This window comes from Triturus cristatus, chromosome 2_1, assembly GCF_964204655.1.
Source record: "Triturus cristatus chromosome 2_1, aTriCri1.1, whole genome shotgun sequence".
Classification (NCBI taxonomy): Eukaryota; Metazoa; Chordata; class Amphibia; order Caudata; family Salamandridae; genus Triturus; species Triturus cristatus.
In genome coordinates this window covers 45,275,501-45,295,869 of record NC_140581.1, presented here as the reverse complement: position 1 = coordinate 45,295,869, position 20,369 = coordinate 45,275,501, and the positions used below count along the sequence as shown (strand labels likewise).

The following is a 20,369-nucleotide window of genomic DNA, read 5'->3' as shown; positions in this document are numbered from 1 at the left end:
ACAAAGACAACCACTCACCTCCTCTTTACTAGAACAAAGAGACCCGCTCACCTCTTCTTTACTAGAACAAAGAGACCCGCTCACCTCCTCTTTACTAGAACAAAGAGACCCGCTCACCTCCTCTTTACTACAACAAAGACAACCACTCACCTCCTCTTTACTAGAACAAAGAGACCCGCTCACCTCCTCTTTACTAGAACAAAGAGACTCGCTCACCTCCTCTTTACTAGAACAAAGAGACCCGCTCACCTCTTCTTTACTAGAACAAAGAGACCCGCTCACCTCCTCTTTACTAGAACAAAGAGACCCGCTCACCTCCTCTTTACTACAACAAAGACAACCGCTCACCTCCTCTTTACTACAACAAAGACAACCGCTCACCTCCTCCTTACTACAACAGACATACAGCACAGAGTTGGGTTACTAAATAATATATTAGCCACCAGCCAGCCGCCTCGACTGTCTTGCAGCCTCGAGGCCAAAGGTGTTTCAGGGGCCGTTCCAAAACAGCGAAAGTCCCTGCATTACAGTGGAGACCACGGAGTGAGCTCAGCTTTGCCACTGCATGTACCCAGCTCTGTTAGAGTACAGCTTTGCCACAGCATGTACCCAGCTCTGTTAGAGTACAGCTTTGCCACAGCATGTACCCAGCTCTGTTAGAGTACAGCTTTGCCACTGCATGTACCCAGCTCTGTTAGAGTACATTCATCTCACTAGCGTCCTTTGTATTACTACACACAACTTCGACTCACCTGAGCTCTATCACAGCCAAATGATCTGAATCATTTCACCTATGTTACACATAAAAGAAATTAATGTGTAGATTTATAATAGCGCAGCTTACCACCAGTGAGGACATCCAGACGCTGTCCACGGGCACGGGGCGATTAAGTGATATGCTCAGAATCACAGGGTGCTTTGTCGACGCCAAGACTCGAATCCGGATCCTCAGCTCCCGAGTACGTTAGCTCTGACTGCAGAGTGCCCTAAACTTTATTGCAGGCCCGAAACTGTATGCACCTCATGCTCTGAGGGTGCTGCTCAAGGCAAAAATCAAACAAACTAAAACAAAAAATCAACGAGGAATGCCTAGCACCGAGGGCTTGCACATTAATCGATCAAACAGGTCTATGTTAGCCGGAAACGATTTCTGGTGCAGTTAATAAGAGTTATTTATGTAGGGTTACTTATTGTAGCAAACTTGCGATCTGAAATTGGTTAACGCTGTACACTTTTACCGTGGGTGGGGTATGGGAGTGTACATCATCTCGAAATGTACCCGTCACCCGGAAATTATTTATGATGGGGCACCCAGGACCTGGCTATGGTTTGATGGTGCTCACATGTGGCTCGGTAGGTGGGTTAAGGTAGCACACCTGGGACAAGGAAATGATCTACTGTGGAAAAACTGTTTCCTCAGTAATTAGGGTTAGCACACCTGCAAACACCATGAGATGGGCAGACTTGTTCTGGTAGTATTTTTGTAATGTAAACTTAGATTAGTGTGGTGGAGCTATGAACAGAAACGCAATGGAAGGGACACCTTTGACTTAGAAACGATTCAGTGACACAGAGAGACAGTGAAGATTAGCAAACCTGCGAGCCCTACACGTAAAAGGATTTTCCATCTGAAAATGCATATCTTCATCATCTGTAAATGCATACCGCCGTACACCTGTTTTGTGAAATTTGAACTCAGTGCGTCTTTACTTCTAAACCGCAAACTTGGACACAAAAGAGTTTAAGTGTGACGACCAGATGACTCCATGTCAGTGGACCACAATGGAGCCCGTCTTAAATGTAATTTTATGAAACACTGCTTTTTTAGGTTTTTTAGATGAACTGATTCAATTCAAGAGAATAGAAAGATCTCTGCCGGCGGCGCATGACCCGCTGAGCAATCCATGCTAAGCTATGCACATGATCTGCATGCTATGCGCCTGTGGGAGATTTTGTTTAGAGGCTGCATTTAAAGTACTCATCCAGGGGCATATTTACAAGCGCCATATCTCCGCTTTTTTGGTTTTAAAGCCAAAAAAACGGAGATAAAAATATCGCCCTATTTACAAGAGGGTGATAACATGCATTAGCGCATGTTAGCACCCTTTTACCCGAAGCCTCCCTTTGCATCTCTAATCAGATGCAAAGTGGGCGTCACTGGGCAGTACAACCTTGTAAATATCGCTGATGTACACATCGCGATATTTACAAGGCTGCCCACACATTTTAGCAGACGTTAGTTTCTGAAGAAAACAGCTGTTTTCTCTAAAGACTAACGTCTGGTAAAATGCAGACTTAGCTATACTTACCATTGGGGGTGGATTATGCTGATACGACCACAGGGTCGTATCAGCAAGGTTATTGCCGTGTTCCATGGAACATTGCTGGAAAACCAGCTATGTTCCATGGAAAACATCGCTATCGCTGGGAAATTATCGCCATTGCGCTATGTGTTGTTAATACAATGCTAGCATGGCGATAATTTCCTGCGATAGCCAGCAATAACATTTATCTCGCTAAGAGCGGCCAGCGATAATTATTGCTATCGCTTGTTAATATGCCCCCCAGTATTTAAACATTCATCCTAGCTGCATATGCAGCCGGTAGCGCATCCCCACGTGAGTCATAGGTGCCGCCAAAATCTTTGTGACGATTTTCTTCGGCTCAACAAGAATTATTGCAGCCTCTAACATACTGAATGTGCCCTGGGGCCTCTACAACAGCACTGTGTGCTCTAGCGATCAGGTTTGCAGCAGAACCAGGAAATGAAAGTACGAGTCCCAGCTTCTTCATGCACCGACACTGTGTGATCCAGGGTATATGACATTTCTTGGTACAGCAGGCAGAACTGAACACTTAGTGTGTCCAGACTGAAGAGGTACAAGTTAAAGTCTGAAAAGTGAGCAAGCACATCACCAAAGAAACCAGCTCCTTGTCTGTTAGCTGGCAATGGCGGTCGCTTGTTTGTATTTGCAGCGCACTGTGGGCGCTTTCACTTTATGAAGCGAGTGGTGTGAGGGACTGCAGCTGTTCTTAACCCTTTCACTGCGGCGGGAACTCCGCCGCAGCGCTGGGGGGTGCGGGGGGGGCAGCGCGGTGGCGCTGTGCTCATGACGGAGCCACTCCGTCATGAGCCACGGTTGAGCTGTGCTCATGACGGAGCGGTTCCGTCATGACTCCGCCCAGTTGCGTTGTCCCCCCGCACAGGAGGGGAAACCGCGCCGCGTGGGCGGAGCGGCCGCCAACGGTCGTGGCATGACAGAACCGCTCCGTCATGAGCACACGGCAACCGTGGCTCATGACGGAGCGGTTCCGTCATGAGCGGGGAAGGGGTTAAAGTGAAATCGCTTATTGCGCCCTGTGAATACAAACAAGCGACTGCCATTGTCCCGGCTCAATAAACAACAAGCATTTGTTTACGAGGCCGGGGAAACGGAGAAGATGAAGTAGTTCCGAAAGGAAAGAGATACCGACCTACAGCGTAACTAAACTGTAGTTCGTCAGTGCTGCTTCAGACAAAACGGAAGTGACATTTCACATAGCCAGCCAATAATGAGCCAAGCTAAGCAGAGCAACGCAAGAGTGACCCAATGTCCAGCGGCAGGCGGGATTACCCTCCATATTCTGTTTACTTCAGGTCTTGCCACAGCGCATGCGCTGTCTAGACTTGACCTAAAAATGATCTTTGTAATTATGCACCTGTATTTTTACGGACATCTTAGAGGCTTATAAGAAGTGTGAATGACTGACAAGACAACGAAGAGTGCAGTTTGAGAGCACACTACATCCATGATTGTCTAACACTGGAATGGTTGTGCAAATTGTGATTGTGATAACAAGCACAATTAAAAAAAAAAACAACAACTATTAATCATGTAAAGAAAGCATGAGAATGTTCATGTCACTCAAAGACATATTTCTCCCCTTTGTTCATACCTACAGAACACGGAGAAGTCCTGCCCCTTCTGTTTGTTTGAGTGTTTGGAGTGATTGTGACTGAGTAAAATTTGTTTGTTGGAACATGGCATTGCATGAGGCTTCTGAGGAATCGAGGGATCTGGTCCTGAGGAAAGACGCATGACCAAAGGCTGGAGAACAAGCAAAGGTGGCTGAAACATGTAGACCGCAGTAGATGCTCGAGTAACAGTCCCTAGAAGGCATTATCCTTTGCTTTAATCTTGCACCATGGACCCATTTAAAAAAGTTGAGTCCAAAGTACTATGTAGACAATTTACTTTCTAAGATCCCTCTATTATACATAGTGCTCCCTCGAGAGATGAAGTTGTAACCACACCCCAATACAGTTCATACCGGGGAGAACTCTATGACGAAGCATGCCACTGTATGACTCAGTGGGTGAGAGTTATTTTAAACAAAATTTGGGGGCATATTATCAAGAAACGGGCGTTAGAATTATCACTGCTTTAGCTGCAGAAAACTGCAGCTAAAGCGACGATAATGGACTTGATAATATGCCGCAGAAAATTCCAATAGAAGCCCAGATTGTCACCAAAACATGGGCTTCAAAGGGAATTCTCAAGGGCATATTATCAAGCTCATTATCGCCGCTTTAGCGGCAGTTTTCTGCCACTAAAGCGGCGATAATTCTAATGCCGTGCTTGATAATATGCCCCATAGTGCTTTCTTTTCCGGGTTGATTTAGGGAGCTTCAGGTGTGATCACCAGTGGGTTGATTCTTCCTTTGATGGTCATGCAGCTACTGGGAAGCTGAACCAACCCACGCCATTCTCTTTCCCGCCAAAGGCTTAGTATGACTGAACATTGATCAACAAAGTCAGGAGACTGTACTGAGATCTGTACAAGTCAAATCATTGGCACTACTGCATTGTTCATTGTTAATGCTAATATCAGGTTTTTCATCTGTTATTGGCAATCAAACTTACTTTATTTTTCTTCTTTCTAGCAAATTCTGCTCCTTACACTACACATATTTGACTCATCTCGCCTCTCAATTAAAGCATAGTATGAGGGTAATTTCTGAACCCAACAGTTCTTTGTTATATATAGTTTCTTGTTTTTAATATTTTTATTAAAACCTGGTAGTGAACATTTAACAAAATGTGAGCAATATATACTTACAAAGAAAAGCCAGGACAATGCTTAGAATCAGCAGGAGGACACACAGGACTCCCAACAAAAGTGTGGAACGGAACCACAGTGAGGATCTACCTAGAGAAGGGGAAACATCAAAGAAAGAATTAAACACAAGAAACTACAATATATTCATTCCATACCAGCCAAGTGTCGGTCAATATTAAGACACCCTTCGCGAGTGAAAAAGAATATTCTGGCTGTTCTCTGACACAGTACAATACGGACAGTGGAAGAACCAATAGTTACCATTGTTGGCCATGTGTTGGAATAACCCTCAGTGCAGAATAACACAGAGAAACATGAAGGGATCTTCTTATGCGAAGAATTGAGTGCATGTGAAATTGATGTAGTCCATTAAAACAATGTCTCTTTTGCATTGGGACTATACGTCTCAGGCTATCTGTTTTAATTCTTCGGGGCAGATTTATGTTGCACTTGCGCCACTTTTGCGCCGCCGTTGCGTCACTTTTGTGACGCAGCAGCGGCGCAAATCCTGCGCCATGGTGCGGGGTATTTACAACGTGACACATCTGGGAGATGCGTCACGTTGTAAAGCCCTGCGCCACATGTAGGCGTTCCAGGGCAGGTGGGGGCATTCCGGTGCAGGAACGCCTCCTAAAAGTGGCTGAGTGAAATCTCCAAGATTTCACTCAGTCCCTTTTAGGCCCATGCTGCGTCAAAACCCTGCGCCTGCTTGAAGCAGGCGTTAGGATTGACGCAGCATTGTACAGATAGGGCCCCCCAGAACATTGCTGGAGCTGCGTGGCGCTTGCGACGCAACTCCAGCAATGCGCCACTTTTACGGCACAGATGCGTCACACATCTGTGCCGTTTTTGCCCCATGGTGCGCCGCATTATAAATGCGGCGCATCCATGGTGGCGCGGTTGTGGCGCATAATAACTGGCGCATCCCTGCTGATATGCAGGGATGCGCGAGTTATTATAAATCTGCCCCTTCATCTTTAATGGCCTAGTTTTACAATGCACAAGTTACTTAGACTAATAGTGAAGAATTTGTCCTGTACAAAAATGAAGTACATACACTGTGCAGAGTCCAGGGGAAACAACCATTACATCGCGGTCATTTCAACGCATGCCATTACAACGCGGTTATTGCAACGCAGATACCATTGCAATGTATTACCATTACAACGCAAACTTTTACCACATGTATGCCTTTTCAACGCATGCCTTTACAACTAATTTTGTTGTAAAGGCATGAATGGTAAATGCGTATGCGTTTTAAACGTAAGTATTAGGTAAGTATGGATTTTTAGGGTTTAGGGTGGGTATGGGTTTTTGGGTGGCAAGGGTATCTTTAGGGTGTAGTGTGGGTATGGGGTTTTGGGTGGCAAGGGTATTTTTAGGGTTTATGGTGGGTATGGGTTTTTGGGTGACAAGGGTGTTTTTAGGGTTTGGGGTGGGTATGGGTTTTTGGGGGACAAGGGTGTTTTTAGGGTTATGGGTTGGTATGGGTTTTGGGGTGGCAAGGGTCATTCTAGGGTTTAGGGTGGGCATGGGTTTTTGGGTGGCAAGGGCATTTTTAGAGTTTAGGGTGGGTGTGGGTTTTTAGGAGGCAAGGATATTTTTAGGGTTTAGGGTGTTATGTTATGTTATGTTATGTTATGTTAAAAGCATTTATTAAGCGCGCATACGCCAACGGTTTCTTGGCGCTCAGAGTAGGATCAAGGCAGTGACAGCGGGATTGCTTTAATCAGTGTATGTTTGACTAAACAACCAGGTCTTTAGCTGTTTCCTGAATTGGGCCAGAGAAGTCAAAGACCTAATCTCCACCGGAAGGAAGTTCCAAAATTGTGGAGCAAGAACGGAGAATCTTAGTCCGCCATGCTTTTTTCGCTTGGCTGTAGGAACTTCCAGCAGATTCAGGTGAGAGGATCTAAGATTACGAGAGGGGGTATAGCGGTGCAGACGGGCCGAAATAAAGACCGGACCGATGCAATGAAGCGCTTTAAAAATGGTGCAACCCATCTTAAAAGCGCAGCGCATGCTCACTAGAAGCCAGTGAAGGCTTTTCATTAGAGAACTGACATGATGCCATTTAGGCTGAAAAAATATCAGCCTGGCCGCCTGGTTCTGAACTAGTTGGAGACGCCTTAGTTGGTAAGCTGAGATGCCAACATACAATGAGTTGGCATAATCCAGGCGAGAGATCACTAGAGCGAGAGAGGCCAGAATCATAGCTTCCCTGCTCAAAAATCTACTGATCTTCTTTAGTCTGCGCAACTGAAAGAAGCCAGCTGAGACTACCGAGCTGATCTGAGCCTTCATAGACAGATCATTACTAATAATGAGCCCCAAACTCTTGGAAGAGGCAGCTGGCACGGGGGGATTACCAAGTTTAGGGGGCCAGAAAGTAGAATGCTATGGATTTGCTGCCCCTCCTGTTAAAATCAGTTCAGTTTTATCCGGGTGTTGTTCATCCAGTCACTTATGAAAACCATTGTGTCTTGGACATTGGATTCAGATGAGGCAGAGGTATTAATATTAAACACCAGTTGAAGATCGTCTGCATAATTAAAAATTCCAACATTCTTTTTCCTCAATGAATGAATTAAGGGAAGGAGATAAAGATGAAAAGGAGCGGGGAAAGAGGAGAACCCTGAGGAACCCCACAGGTAATATCACTTTTTTTGGAAGAGAAACCAGCGAGGCGCACCGCTTGGGACCGATTGCTCAGAAAGGAGGAAAGCCACCCCAGAGCCAGACCCTGAATTCCGGCATTGTTGACACGGTCGATCAAAATATCATGATCGACCGTGTCAAAAGCTGCCAAAAGATCCAAGAGAATCAGGGCCTGAGGGATGCCTAAATCCGCCCTCTCCCTGAGCACATCCATTACCGTAAGGATGACTGACTCGGTCGAATGTGCTGGTCTAAAACCGGCCTGGTGGGAGTCTAGGACCTGGAAATGTTCAACAAAGGAGCTTAGGCAGTTAGCTACATGGGTCTCTAGGACCTTACCCAGATAGGGCAGCAAAGAAATAGGGCGATAGTTGCTAAGAACCGATGGATCAGCACCTGTTTTTTTCAAGATTGGAATATTTTCAGCCCTTTTGAAGGGATCTGGGACCATACCTTGCTCAAGCGAGTTATTCAGAAATGATCTAGGCGAGTCAGGGCATATGGTGAAGGCTTCCCGGAGAATATGAGGGGGACAACTGTCCAAGAGAGAGCCTGAGGTGACCTTATTTAAAAGGCTCACGAAAGTCTCCTCCGGGATGGGGTAATTCGGTCGAGGCGATGTAGGCTCAGATCGCTGTTGGGGTCGTGGTGAGCACACACCCCAGAGGGGATACTAGCCTTGATGGTGGCTATCTTCTCTATGAAATATAAGTTGAGAGAGTCACATAGAGATTGAGAAGGGACAGGTTTAGACGTGACTCTATCAGGTTTGGAGAGTTGGTCAACTATAGAGAAAATCTCTTTAGATTTGTTAGAGGCAGTAATAATTTTTTGCGAGAAATAATTAGCCTTGGTTTGAATAATCAGATTTTTATATTCTTTCATCAGGGCTAAGTAGAAGACTTTTTTTCTGAGAGATAATGACAACGCCATTGGCGTTCAGCTTGTCTGAGTTCAAGTTTCTTTGATTTAAGATCTTCCGAGAACCACCGTTGAGCGTCGTAAGGTCTCACAGTCTTAATTTTTTTTAGGGGGGCGACTTGATCGCTGGCCGACTTCAACCATAATTCAATGCTCTCTGCCTGGGTCTTGAAGTCTTCTAATATAGAGGGGGAAATGCTCGTTAAGCACGACCGAAAATGGTCCATATCTTCTCGTCTCCAATTTCTGGACAGTTGGTTCTCTATTAGTTGGGGTTTAGGAGAAAGAATACATCGGAGAGTGAATTGAATCAGTAGGTCAGCGAATTCCCTCGAGCTAGGACTCTCACGATTATCGGAGGGCCAATAATTGAAATCCCCAATTATGAGAATCCTGGCATAGTTGATGACAAGGTGAGAAATCATCTCTCCCAGTGCCTGAGGAAAGGTGGGCATGTTACCAGGGGGTCTATAAAAAAGGGCGCAAATAAAAGATAACTGAGGGGAATCAAACTTTAAAATCAGGAAGTCCGTAGAGGACAAACCAGTGGACTCTAAGCTGGAGAACTGATGTTCCTTACAAATTATGGCAACAACCCCACCTCCAGCTCTCCCCAGAGGTCGATTAGCCTGAAGGACATAGTAGCCATCCGGGATAGCTGCTAGGATATCTGGGGCACAATCATCGGTCAGCCAAGTTTCCGTTAATAGGAGAATATCTGGGGTGTCTGATTGCAGAAGCAGTAAGATTTCGGCTTGGTGTTTCACCAAGGATCGAGTGTTCAGATAGCAAACTGTGAGTCCTGTAGGTTTCTGAACCTTAGGAGGGGAAGGGGTGGGTCGCAATGGATTTTTGATAGGGTGACTATCTAAAATAGGTTCTGGGAAGTCAGTTCGATGTATATAAATTCCCTCTTGTTCAAGAATGAGTTTATTTTCCTCAGTAATTTGAGAATTACCCTGCCACACTTTCAGTACCTTTGGGGAATAAGAGTATTTAATAAGATGGGCATTAGGAGTGGCCCCTGGCCCCGGTCGGACGCGGACGGGCGCAGACGGGCTTGCCTTAGGCGCGCCTTCGGCGTGCCGCCGGCACGCCCGCTGCGCGCGTCCGCTGCACATCCAGGAAAGCATTTCGGTTTAAGCTTTCCAAAATCCCGCCAAGCAGCTCGCCAATCAACACGAAGTGGGGGTGGTCTGGGGGATAGAGTGAGTGAGCCTGGCGCGTTTCTCCATGCAATCGGCACCAGGTAGCCGTGACGGACCAGAAACGTGAGCACAGGCGAGTAAACAACTATGTGTGAGAGCAGAAGCAAAATAATACAAATTGTGCAAAACACACAATTCTTTTTAAAAATAACGTTCTTTCAAAGTAGCAGTTAATAAGTTAAAACACAATCAGACACTTTGTAAGATGTGGTCCGATATGCCCCAACCCTGCCAACAGACCTTAATCCGCAGCGCGGAGCAAAGCCTCCCGTTTTAAGCTTTCCAAAATCCCGCCAAGCAGCCCGCCAATCAACACGAAGTGGGGGTGGTCTGGGGGATAGAGGGAGGGATCCTGGCGCGTTTCTCCGCGCAATCGGCACCAGGTAGCCGTGACGGACCGGAAACGTGAGCACAGGCGAGTAAACAAATATGTGTGGGGGCGGAAGCAATAAAATACAAATTGTGCAAAACACGCAATTCTTTTTAAAAATAATGTTCTTTCAAAGTAGCAGTTAATAAGTTAAAACACAATCAGACACTTTTTAAGATGCGGTCCGATATGCCCCAACCCTGCCAACAGACATTAATCCCAGGGTGGGTATGGGTTTTTGAGTGGCAAGAGTATTTTTAGGGTTTCGGGTAGGTATGGGTTTTTGGATGTCAAGGGTAATTTTAGGGTTTAGGGAGGGTATGGGTTTATGGGTGGCAAGGGCAATTTTAGGGTTTAGGGTGGGTATGGGTTTCTGGGTGTTAAGGGTATTTTTATAGTTTACATTGCATATGGGTTGAGGGGTTTAATGGATAAGTATATGAGAATTTTTTATATATATATGAGATATGTATATATACATACATATATTTATTTATATATATTTCTTAGATATTTTCACACACATTATTTATTAAGAATGTGTGAATGTATATATTTATATACATACATTCACACATTTTTAATAAATAATGTGTGAAAATATCATCTAAAAAAATCATATATAAATAAATATATTTGTGTGTGTGTGTGTGTATAAATATATACATATATATTCACTTAAAAAACCATAGGTTTCACACATGTTATAGTTAGCTGGACATTTCAATCATAAAAAACAATTGAAATTCCCCCGTTATAGTTAGTTCAGGTAACTATAACTCGCGCGCCCACAATGCACTGCTGATGACGTCGCATATGACATCACTCATGACATGGTCAGTGACATCACTGATGACATCACTGATGACATCTGAAATGACACATTGTGGATTTGCAAGGTTTTTTAAATGATAATTCCTAACTATAACGTGTGTGAAACCTATGGTTTTTTAAGTGAATTTGTAAGGTTTTTTAAATGCTAATTTATGTATGTATTAATGTTTTGGTTTTTTAAAAGTTTTTTTCACGGTGCGCGCACGGTGCGCGCACCCCGCGATTTTATGAAAAAAATAATGTTTTTTTCACCCTTCGGGGTCCTTCAGGGACCCCCTGACAAAGGCTAGGGGGTCAGGAACTCTCTACCCTGCCCCCTTTTCACGTTCTCCACCTTTCTCTTTCAGTGCGAAACACAAAATGGCGGCCGACACTTCCTGATTTCGACCGATTCGAATGTTGACTGACATGTAACCATCAATCAGAATTACGCTCGCGCACGGCTATAGATATTTATGTACTTTTAACTGCAATTTTCTCAGGAACTACTGAACAGATTGACACCATATATGCAAAAGGCACATCCCTGACCTGAGGACTACCTCTTTGCCAAATTTCAAGTAATTCTGTTCAGCCGTTCGGGCTGTACCTTCGACTAAAGGTCCTATGGGAAAATGCATGGGGAAAACGCGTTTTGGGACCCCCCTTTGTTCTCGGCCCCCGCTTGACGAATCACCCCGAGACTTTCAGGGTAGGAGCTGAGCGGAGCGCCCCATTAGTTTTGAAAATTTCGCGAGGATTCGTCAACCGGCGGTAAAGTTATTCAAAATAGAATTTTCAGATTTCCTGTGGAAACTCGGTCCTAACTATAACTATCTACTGGCGACCGCCAGTAGATAATATATATATAGAGAGAGAGAGAGAGAAAGTTTACTTACTTGTAATTTTAAAATAAAACATATGTCAGTGCCATATAAGCCTTAACCACAAATATGTAAGTATTGTACAGGTAAATATTAATCTATTACATAAATAAATAAATAAATAAATACATATATATATTTATATATATATACATATATTACCTACTGGCGGTCGCCAGTAGGTAGTTATAGTTAGGACCCTGTTTCCATAGGAAATCCGCAACATTCTATTTTGAATAACTTTGGCGCCGGTCAACGAATCCTCACGAATTTTTCAAAATAGGTGGGGCGCTACGCTCCGCTCCTACCCTGAAAGTCTCGGGGGGATTCGTCAAGCAGGGGCTGAGATAAAAGGGGGGTCCCAAAACGCGTTTTTCCCATGCATTTTTCCATAGGACCTTTAGACACAGCTACAGCCCGAACGGCTGAACAGAATTACTTGAAATTTGGCAGAGAGGTAGTCCTCAGGTCAAGGAAGTGCCTTTTGTAGGTTTGGTGTAAATCTGTTCAGTAGATTCTGAGAAAATAGCCTTTAAATCAATATATATATCTGTGGCAGCTTACGGTGCTCTTAAGGTGCGCTTACCGTACGCGTACGGTGGCGTGTGCGAGCGCAATTTTGATTGGCTCTTAGATCTTAGTAAACATTCGAATCGGTCGAAACCAGGAAGCGGCGGCCGCCATTTTCTCTCTCTTGCTCTTTGAGTTGGGCAGCAAAAACGAAGCCAAAAAATGTCTAAAGAGGCAGTTTCTTGAGATCCTAACCACCCAGCATTGATATAGGGGTCCCCAAACAACCCCCAAGGCCAAAAAAAAAATTCTTTTTTTTTCCGAAAATCGCCGATTACGCTTACCGTACGCGTACGGTAAAAATTTTAAAAAAAAGAAATTAGCCACATTCTCCCCACCCCGTGTGCAAATGGTGCCCCAAGGGCACCATTTGTGCATGGCATATAATAGCTATGAAATTAACAAAGAATACATTTCACAAAGATGCGCATAATATGTCCCCCATGTGCGCACGGTGCGCGAAGCGCATCGTGTGTACATGGCCCATCCCGCATAACGTGGGCACGCGGTGCGCACAGCGCACCGCGTGACCACCGTGCGTGCACGGCACTAACTGCGTAAAGTGGGCGCGCGGTGCGCAAAGCGCACCGCGTGCTCACTGTGCGCGCACGGAACGAACTACGTTAACTGGGCGCGCACGCCACGAATGGCGTAAAGTAACTTAGCATTTAAAAAACCGTACAAATTCACTGAAAAAACCATAGGTTTCACACACGTTATAGTTAGGAATTAGCATTTAAAAAACCTTGCAAATTCACTGAAAAAACCATAGGTTTCACACATGTTATAGTTAGCTGTACATTTCACTCGTAAAAAACCAATGAAATTCCCCCGTTATTGTTAGTGCAGGCAACTATAACTCACGCGACCGCAATCTTCTGCTGATGACATATGTGTCTTTATGAAAAAAAAATATTTGTAATATATGTATAGCTAAAATTTAATGGAAGAAGACATGGGCAAATAAGTGTCTAAATACAGTATTAGCATCAGCAGAGGATTGCGGTCGCGTGAGTTATAGTTGCCTGCACTAACTATAACGGGGGAATTTCATTGGTTTTTTATCAGTAAAATGTCCAGCTAACTATAACATGTGTGAAACCTATGGTTTTTTCAGTGAATTTGCAAGGATTTTTAAATGCTAATTCCTAACTATAACGTGTGTGAAACCTATGGTTTTTTCAGTGAATTTGTACGGTTTTTTAAATGCTAAGTTACTTTACGCCATTTGTGGCGTGCGCGCCCACTTAACGCAGTTCGTTCCGTGCGCGCACGGTGCGCAAAGCGCACCGCGTGCCCACGTTACGCTAGATGGGCCATGAACGCACGATGCGCTTCGCGCACCGTGCGCACATGGAGGACATATGATGAGCATCGTTGTGACAGGTAAAATATATGTTTTGTTTAGCTCTATTAAGCCATGCACAAAAGGTGCCCTTCGGGCCCCTTTTGCACACGGGGTGGGGAGAATTTGGATATTTTTTTTTTATTATTATTTCTTACCGTACGCGTACGGTAAGCGTAATCGGCGAAATTTTCGAAAAAATTAAAATTGCCTTTTTTCACTTGGGGGATCGTTGGGGACTCCCTCGACATGGCTAGGTGCTTGGGAGCTGCGTAAACAGCCCCTTTACATGTTTTTGCACTTGGTTTTTCAACCCCCTGTCAGAGTGCGAGAGAGAAAATGGCGGCCGCCGCTTCCTGGTTTCGACCGATTCGAATGTTTACTAAGATCTAAGGGCCAATCAGAATCGCGCACGGTAAGCGCACCGTAAGCGCACCGTAAGCTGGCTCAGATATATATATTGATTTAAAGGCTATTTTCTCAGAATCTACTGAACAGATTTACACCAAACCTACAAAAGGCACTTCCTTGACCTGAGGACTACCTCTCTGCCAAATTTCAAGTAATTCTGTTCAGCCGTTCGGGCTGTAGCCCTGTCTAAAGGTCCTATGGAAAAATGCATGGGAAAAACGCGTTTTGGGACCCCCCTTTTATCTCAGCCCCCGCTTGACGAATCCCCCCGAGACTTTCAGGGCAGGAGCAGAGCGTAGCGCCCCACCTATTTTGAAAAATTCGCGAGGATTTGTCAACCGGCGCCAAAGTTATTCAAAATAGAATGTTGCGGATTTCCTATGGAAACGTGGTCCTAACTATAACTACCTACTGGAGACCGCCAGTAGGTAATATATATATATATATATATATATATATATATATATATACAGAGAGAGAGAGAGAGAGAGAGAGAGAGAGAGAGAGAGAGAGATAGTGGTGAAATACAACCAAAACTGGTCCATCATACCCAGTGATATATATATATATATATTATCTACTGACGGTTGCCAGTAGATAGTTATAGTTAGGACCTATTTTCCATAGGAAATCCGCAACATTCTATTTGGAATAACGTTGGCGCCGACTTACGAATCTTCGCAAATTTTTCCAAACTTTTGGCCAGCTCCGCTCCGCTCCTACCCTGAACGTTTCTAGGTGATTCGTCAAGCGGGGGCTGAGAAAAAAGGGGGGGTCCCAAAACGCGTTTTCCCCATGCAATTTCCCATAGGATCTGTTGTCGCAGCTACAGCCCGAACTGCTGAACGGAATTACACCAAATTTGGCAAAGAGGTAGTCCTCAGTTCAGACTTGTGCCTTTTGCTTAAATGGTGTAAATCCGTTCAGTAGTTCCTGAGAAAATTAGAGTTAAAAGTACATATATATTTATGCCCGCACCCTCCCTGAACCCTCCCGAGCACGAGCTGAATGCTAATTGGCTGCCAACACTCTGAATCAGGAAGTGTTGGCAGCCATCTTGTTCTACCGAGGCACAAGAAAGCACAAAAAAAAGGCGCAAAACGTGAGAAGGGGGCAGGGTAGAAACACCCTGACCCCCTAGGCCTGCTCAGGGGGTCCCACAAGGACCCCCAAGGCCCAAAAATGTTTTTTATTTTTTTTTAAATTGCGGGATGCGCTTAGGGTCCGCGCATCCCGCTAATGAAAAAAAAAACGAAGCGCGGGCTCCCGCGCTTCGTTTTGATTTATTTCCCGGGGGGCCAAGTCCCGGGGGCAATTTCTTTATTATAATGGGGGGCCCAGAGGGGCCCCCAGCCCCGGGGACCGCCACCCCCCAGGGCTTTAATTTATTGTATGCAGGGGGTTCATGGCCCCCCGCAGCCCCGGGGACCGCCACCCCCCGGGGCTTGTTTTTGTTAAAAAACACCTGTGTGGGGAGGCTCGACCGCCACCTCCCCGGGGCACTAATTATGTAAAATTGGGGGTCCGTTACGGACCACCAAGCCCCGGGGACCACCACCCCCCCGGGCTTTAAATTCAGTCGGAGGGGGGCCGCGCGGCCCCCCTCCTGGAGCCAAAGATGGCCCTGGGGACCTCCACCCCCCAGGGCCGGCTCCTGCAGTGTCCCGGGGTGCCCACCCCCGGGACACTGCTGTTTGCTATGGCAGGGTGGGAGCCTCGCGTCTCCCGCCCTGTCATAGCATACTGCTTTGGTATTTGGAAGAGAGCGCAGGAAACCTGCTCTCTCTTCCAAATACCAAAGACGATTGCTTTTCCACACGGGAGCAGCATGTTAGCTGCTCCCCATGTGGAAAAGCAATGCCGGCTCCCGCAGGACGCGGGGAGCCGGCTGGGGCTGTGGGGGGATTGGGGACCCCCACGGCACCCAACAAAGGCCAGGCCCCGGGGGATGGGGTCCCCGGGGCCATAAGTGGCCCGGGAGGGGGGCCACGCGGCACCTCTCCCAAAAAAAATAAATACATAAATAAAATATGGCCCCGGGGGATGGGGTCCACGGGGCCATAGGTGGCCACAGGAGGGGGGCTATGCAGCCCCCCTCCATAAAAAATTATAATTCTTTAAAAAAGGGCCATGCCCCGGGGGATGGGGTCCCCGGGGCAGATTAAGGCCTGAGGACAGGCCCTGGGGGATGGGGTCCCCAGGGCCAAAAAAAAAGAAAAAAGAAGGGGGGCTACTCAGCCCTCCTCCTAAAAAAGGATCGGGCCGGAGGCCACGCCCCCTCCTAACACCCCTCTGCAAACGCTCCCCCTGGCGCGTTTGCAGAGGGGGAACGAATTGGGTCCCTGGGGGCCTACTAGCCCACCAGGAACCTCCTGTATGCGCCAGGGGGCTGCGTTGCAGAGAGGTGTAATGAGGCCATGCCCCTTTTTACACCTCTCTGCAACGTAGCTCCCTGGCGCTTACTGGAGGTACCTGGTGGGCTAGTTGGCCGCTAGGGGACCTCAGGATTCAAGGGGACTTAATCTCCCAACTTAAAACGCGCCACGGGGCGCGTTTGCACAGTGGTGAAGGTAGGGGGCGGGCCTGAGGTGATACTGTGCAAACACGCCTTGTGGCGCGTTTTAATTTGGGGAATTCATTCCTCTTCAATCCAGAGGTCCCCTAGGGGACAAATAGCCCACCAGGTACCTCCACTAAGCGCCACGGAGCTGCGTTGCAGAGTGTTGTAAAAAGGGGTGTGGCCTCTGAACACCTCTCTGCAAGGCAGCTCCCTGGCGCATACTGGAGGTACCTGGTGGGCTAGTTGGCCGCCAGGGGACCTCAGGATTCAAGGGGACTTAATCCCCCAACTTAAAACACCCCCACGGGGCGCGTTTGCACAGTGGTGAAGGTAGGGGGCGGGGCCTGAGGTGAGATCTGTGCAAACACACACTGTGGCGCTTTTTAAGTTGGGGAATTAATTCCTCTTCAATCCTGAGGGTCCCTGGGGACCAACTAGCCCACCAGGTACCTCCAGTAAGCGCCACGGAGCTGTGTTGCACAGTGTTGTAAAAAGGGGTGTGGCCTGTGAATACCTCTCTGCAATGCAGCTCCCTGGCGCATACTGGAGGTACCTGGTGGGTTAGTTGGCCCCCAGGGGACCACAGGATTGAAGAGGAATTAATTCCCCAACTTAAAACGCGCCACAGGGCGTGTTTGCACAGGTCACCTCAGGCCCCTCCCCCTTCCTTCACCATTGTACAAATATTCCTCTAAAATCAGCCGAACTACGAATTCCGATTTACTCACCTGTTATCAGGAGAGAACCCAGTGCTGCATCTTTTAGCCCAGCACTTACCCTGAAAAGTAATTCTAAGCGTACTTACCAGTAACTTGTATTTCCTTCCATAGGAATCCATTGTGTGGTTTTCACCAGAAAATTTTCTAAGTGTCCATTTTTGAAACATACAAATATTCCTCTAAAATCAGCCGAACTACAAATTCCGATTTACTCACCTGTAATCAGGAGAGAACCCAGTGCTGCATCTTTTAGCCCAGCACTGACCCTGAAAAGTAATTCTAAGCGTACTTACCAGTAACTTTTATTTCCTTCCATAGGAATCCATTGTGTGGTTTTCACCAGAAAAGTGTCTATTTTCACAAACTAAAGATATTCCTAAAAAATCGTCTGAATGACTTAAACACCACTGAGTAAGAAAAAGTAACGATAACACTACTTACCTGCTAAGTGAATTTTCTGCCATAGGATAACATTGGTGATTCTATGTGAAAAATGTTCTAAGTGTCAACTTTTAAAATACAATAATATTCCTTAAAAATAACTACTTTAACCAAAACTCTTTTACTCAACTGTTTACAGGAGATGTCCAAGGAATGAATCTAGGATCCACTCCTGTTGTTAGAAAAGTAATCCATAAAGTAACTAATTGCATTTAACTAGACATTCACATTGAGCTCAATGTTGCTTTGTGTTTGAAATTGTGTTGCCCATTGCAACAACTGTAACTACTGTATTTAAAAGTCTGTTGCCTATTTGCCAAGTACTTAAACTAAAGTAATTCATTCTGAGAAAGTATATTTTGTATTGTAATGTATAATGTAATTATAATGTAATAAAAAAATACCTAAAAATAAATAGTTTAAAAAATGTAGTAAATCAGTATAAAAAAATCAGTATAACAATTAATACATTCAAAATTGTCATTTACAAAACCTTTGAAATTCACTGAAAAAACCATAGGTTTCAGGCCTGATATAGTTAGGAATTGGCATTTAAAAAACCTTTGAAATTCACTGAAAAAAACAAAGGTTTCAGGGGCGTTATAGTTAGGAATTGGCATTTAAAAAACCTTAGAAATTCACTGAAAAAACCATAGGTTTCAGGGGCGTTATAGTTAGCTGGACATTTCCCTCGTACAAAACCCTAGAAATTCCCCTGTTATAGTTAGTTCAGCTAACTATAACTCGTGCCCCCGCAATGCACTGCTGATGACGTCACATATTACATCACTCATGACATGGTCAGTGACATCACTGATTACATCACTGATGACATCTCAAATGACATCACTGATGACATCACTGATGACATCATCCAGTGACTGTGTTTCTGTAAAGTTTAAATATGTTTTATATATTTATAGTGAAAGGCCTGTGGAAGAATGAGTGGCTGTACAAGTGTGTGAATGGATGATTTTCTAGGTGCGTAACTGACTCTATAAGTGAGTCATTAAATGTATGTTACTGCAGACTTGTGACTAAACTGTGTGAATGTATGTATGTGTCTGTCTGTTGGTGTATAAGTGGCTGCATGGTTTTGTGAATAGCTATATGAGTGTCTATATGGGTTATTGATTGGTTGTCTGAGTATCTGTATGTGTGCCTGAGTGTTTGTGTGGGTAGGGTGTGTGTGACTCTGTGCATAGATGGGTGAGTGGGTGATTCTATGGGTGCATGGTTTTAAGAGTGCATCTGTGATGAACTGTATGGTTGAGTGAGTGTATGTATGGGTGTGTTAGGGATTGAATGTATATCTCAGTGGTACATGTGTGACTAACTACATATGTGAAAGGCAGTATATATGCGTCTAAGAGTATATAAGTGGGTATATGTGAGAGTGTGTCATTGTGAGAGTGGCTGTATGGATGAGTGTGTGCTTGTATCAATGATTGTATAAGAGCGTAAGAATGTGGTACTATTTTTATGAGCAAGTGAACTTGAATGTGTATAACTGCATAGGTGAGTAAATGGGAGTGTGATTAATTATTTGCATGACTGACTAGGTGTGAGAGTACCTCTATGGATGATTGGTGGTGTGTGAGTGTCTATGTAGGTTTATAAATGCATATGATAGTCTTGTACGGAGTGACTGTAAGTATGAGTGACTGTACAGGTGAGTGAGTGCAGGTGTATGTAGACCTAAGAGTTAATGGTATGTACTTATTGGTATTGGAGTATCTATGGTTTTGAGAATGGACGTCTGAAATTTTGAGTTGGTGTATCAACGGTTAAATTAGGGTGTGTGAAGATGCAGTCATTTATCACATGGATGATGTCATCAGTGATGTCATCAGTGATGTCATTTGAGATGTCATCAGTGATGTCATCAGTGATGTCACTGACCATGTCATGAGTGATGTAATATGTGACGTCATCAGAAGTGCATTGCGGGGGCGCGAGTTATAGTTAGCTGAACTAACTATAACAGGGGAATTTCTAGGGTTTTGTACAAGGGAAATGTCCAGCTAACTATAACGCCCCTGAAACCTATGGTTTTTTCAGTGAATTTCTAAGGTTTTTTAAATGCCAATTCCTAACTATAACGCCCCTGAAACCTTTGTTTTTTTCAGTGAATATATATATATATATATATATATATATATATATATATATATATATATATATATATATATATATATATATATTATCTACTGGCGGTCGCCAGTAGATAGTTATAGTTAGGACCTAGTTTCCATAGGAAAAGCGCTTTTTCTTTTCCCAATAACTTTGGCACCGGTAGACGAATATTTGCGAAATTTTCAAAACTTGTGGCCTGCTCCTGTCAGCTCCTATCCTGAAAGTTTTGGATA

The 20,369-nt window shown here is 45.0% G+C and overlaps 1 protein-coding gene across 2 annotated transcripts in view; it reads right to left on the bottom strand.

Annotated features, from left to right (window-relative positions):
• Window positions 1-20,369, bottom strand: part of LOC146863690 (uncharacterized) — a 367,891-nt gene that overhangs the window by 169,942 nt on the left and 177,580 nt on the right. For both annotated transcript variants that reach the window (XM_085627822.1, XM_085627823.1), the window contains one exon: window positions 5,101-5,190. In XM_085627822.1, coding sequence (XP_085483948.1) covers window positions 5,101-5,190 — 90 coding nt within the window. The remainder of the gene's footprint in view (window positions 1-5,100; window positions 5,191-20,369) is intronic.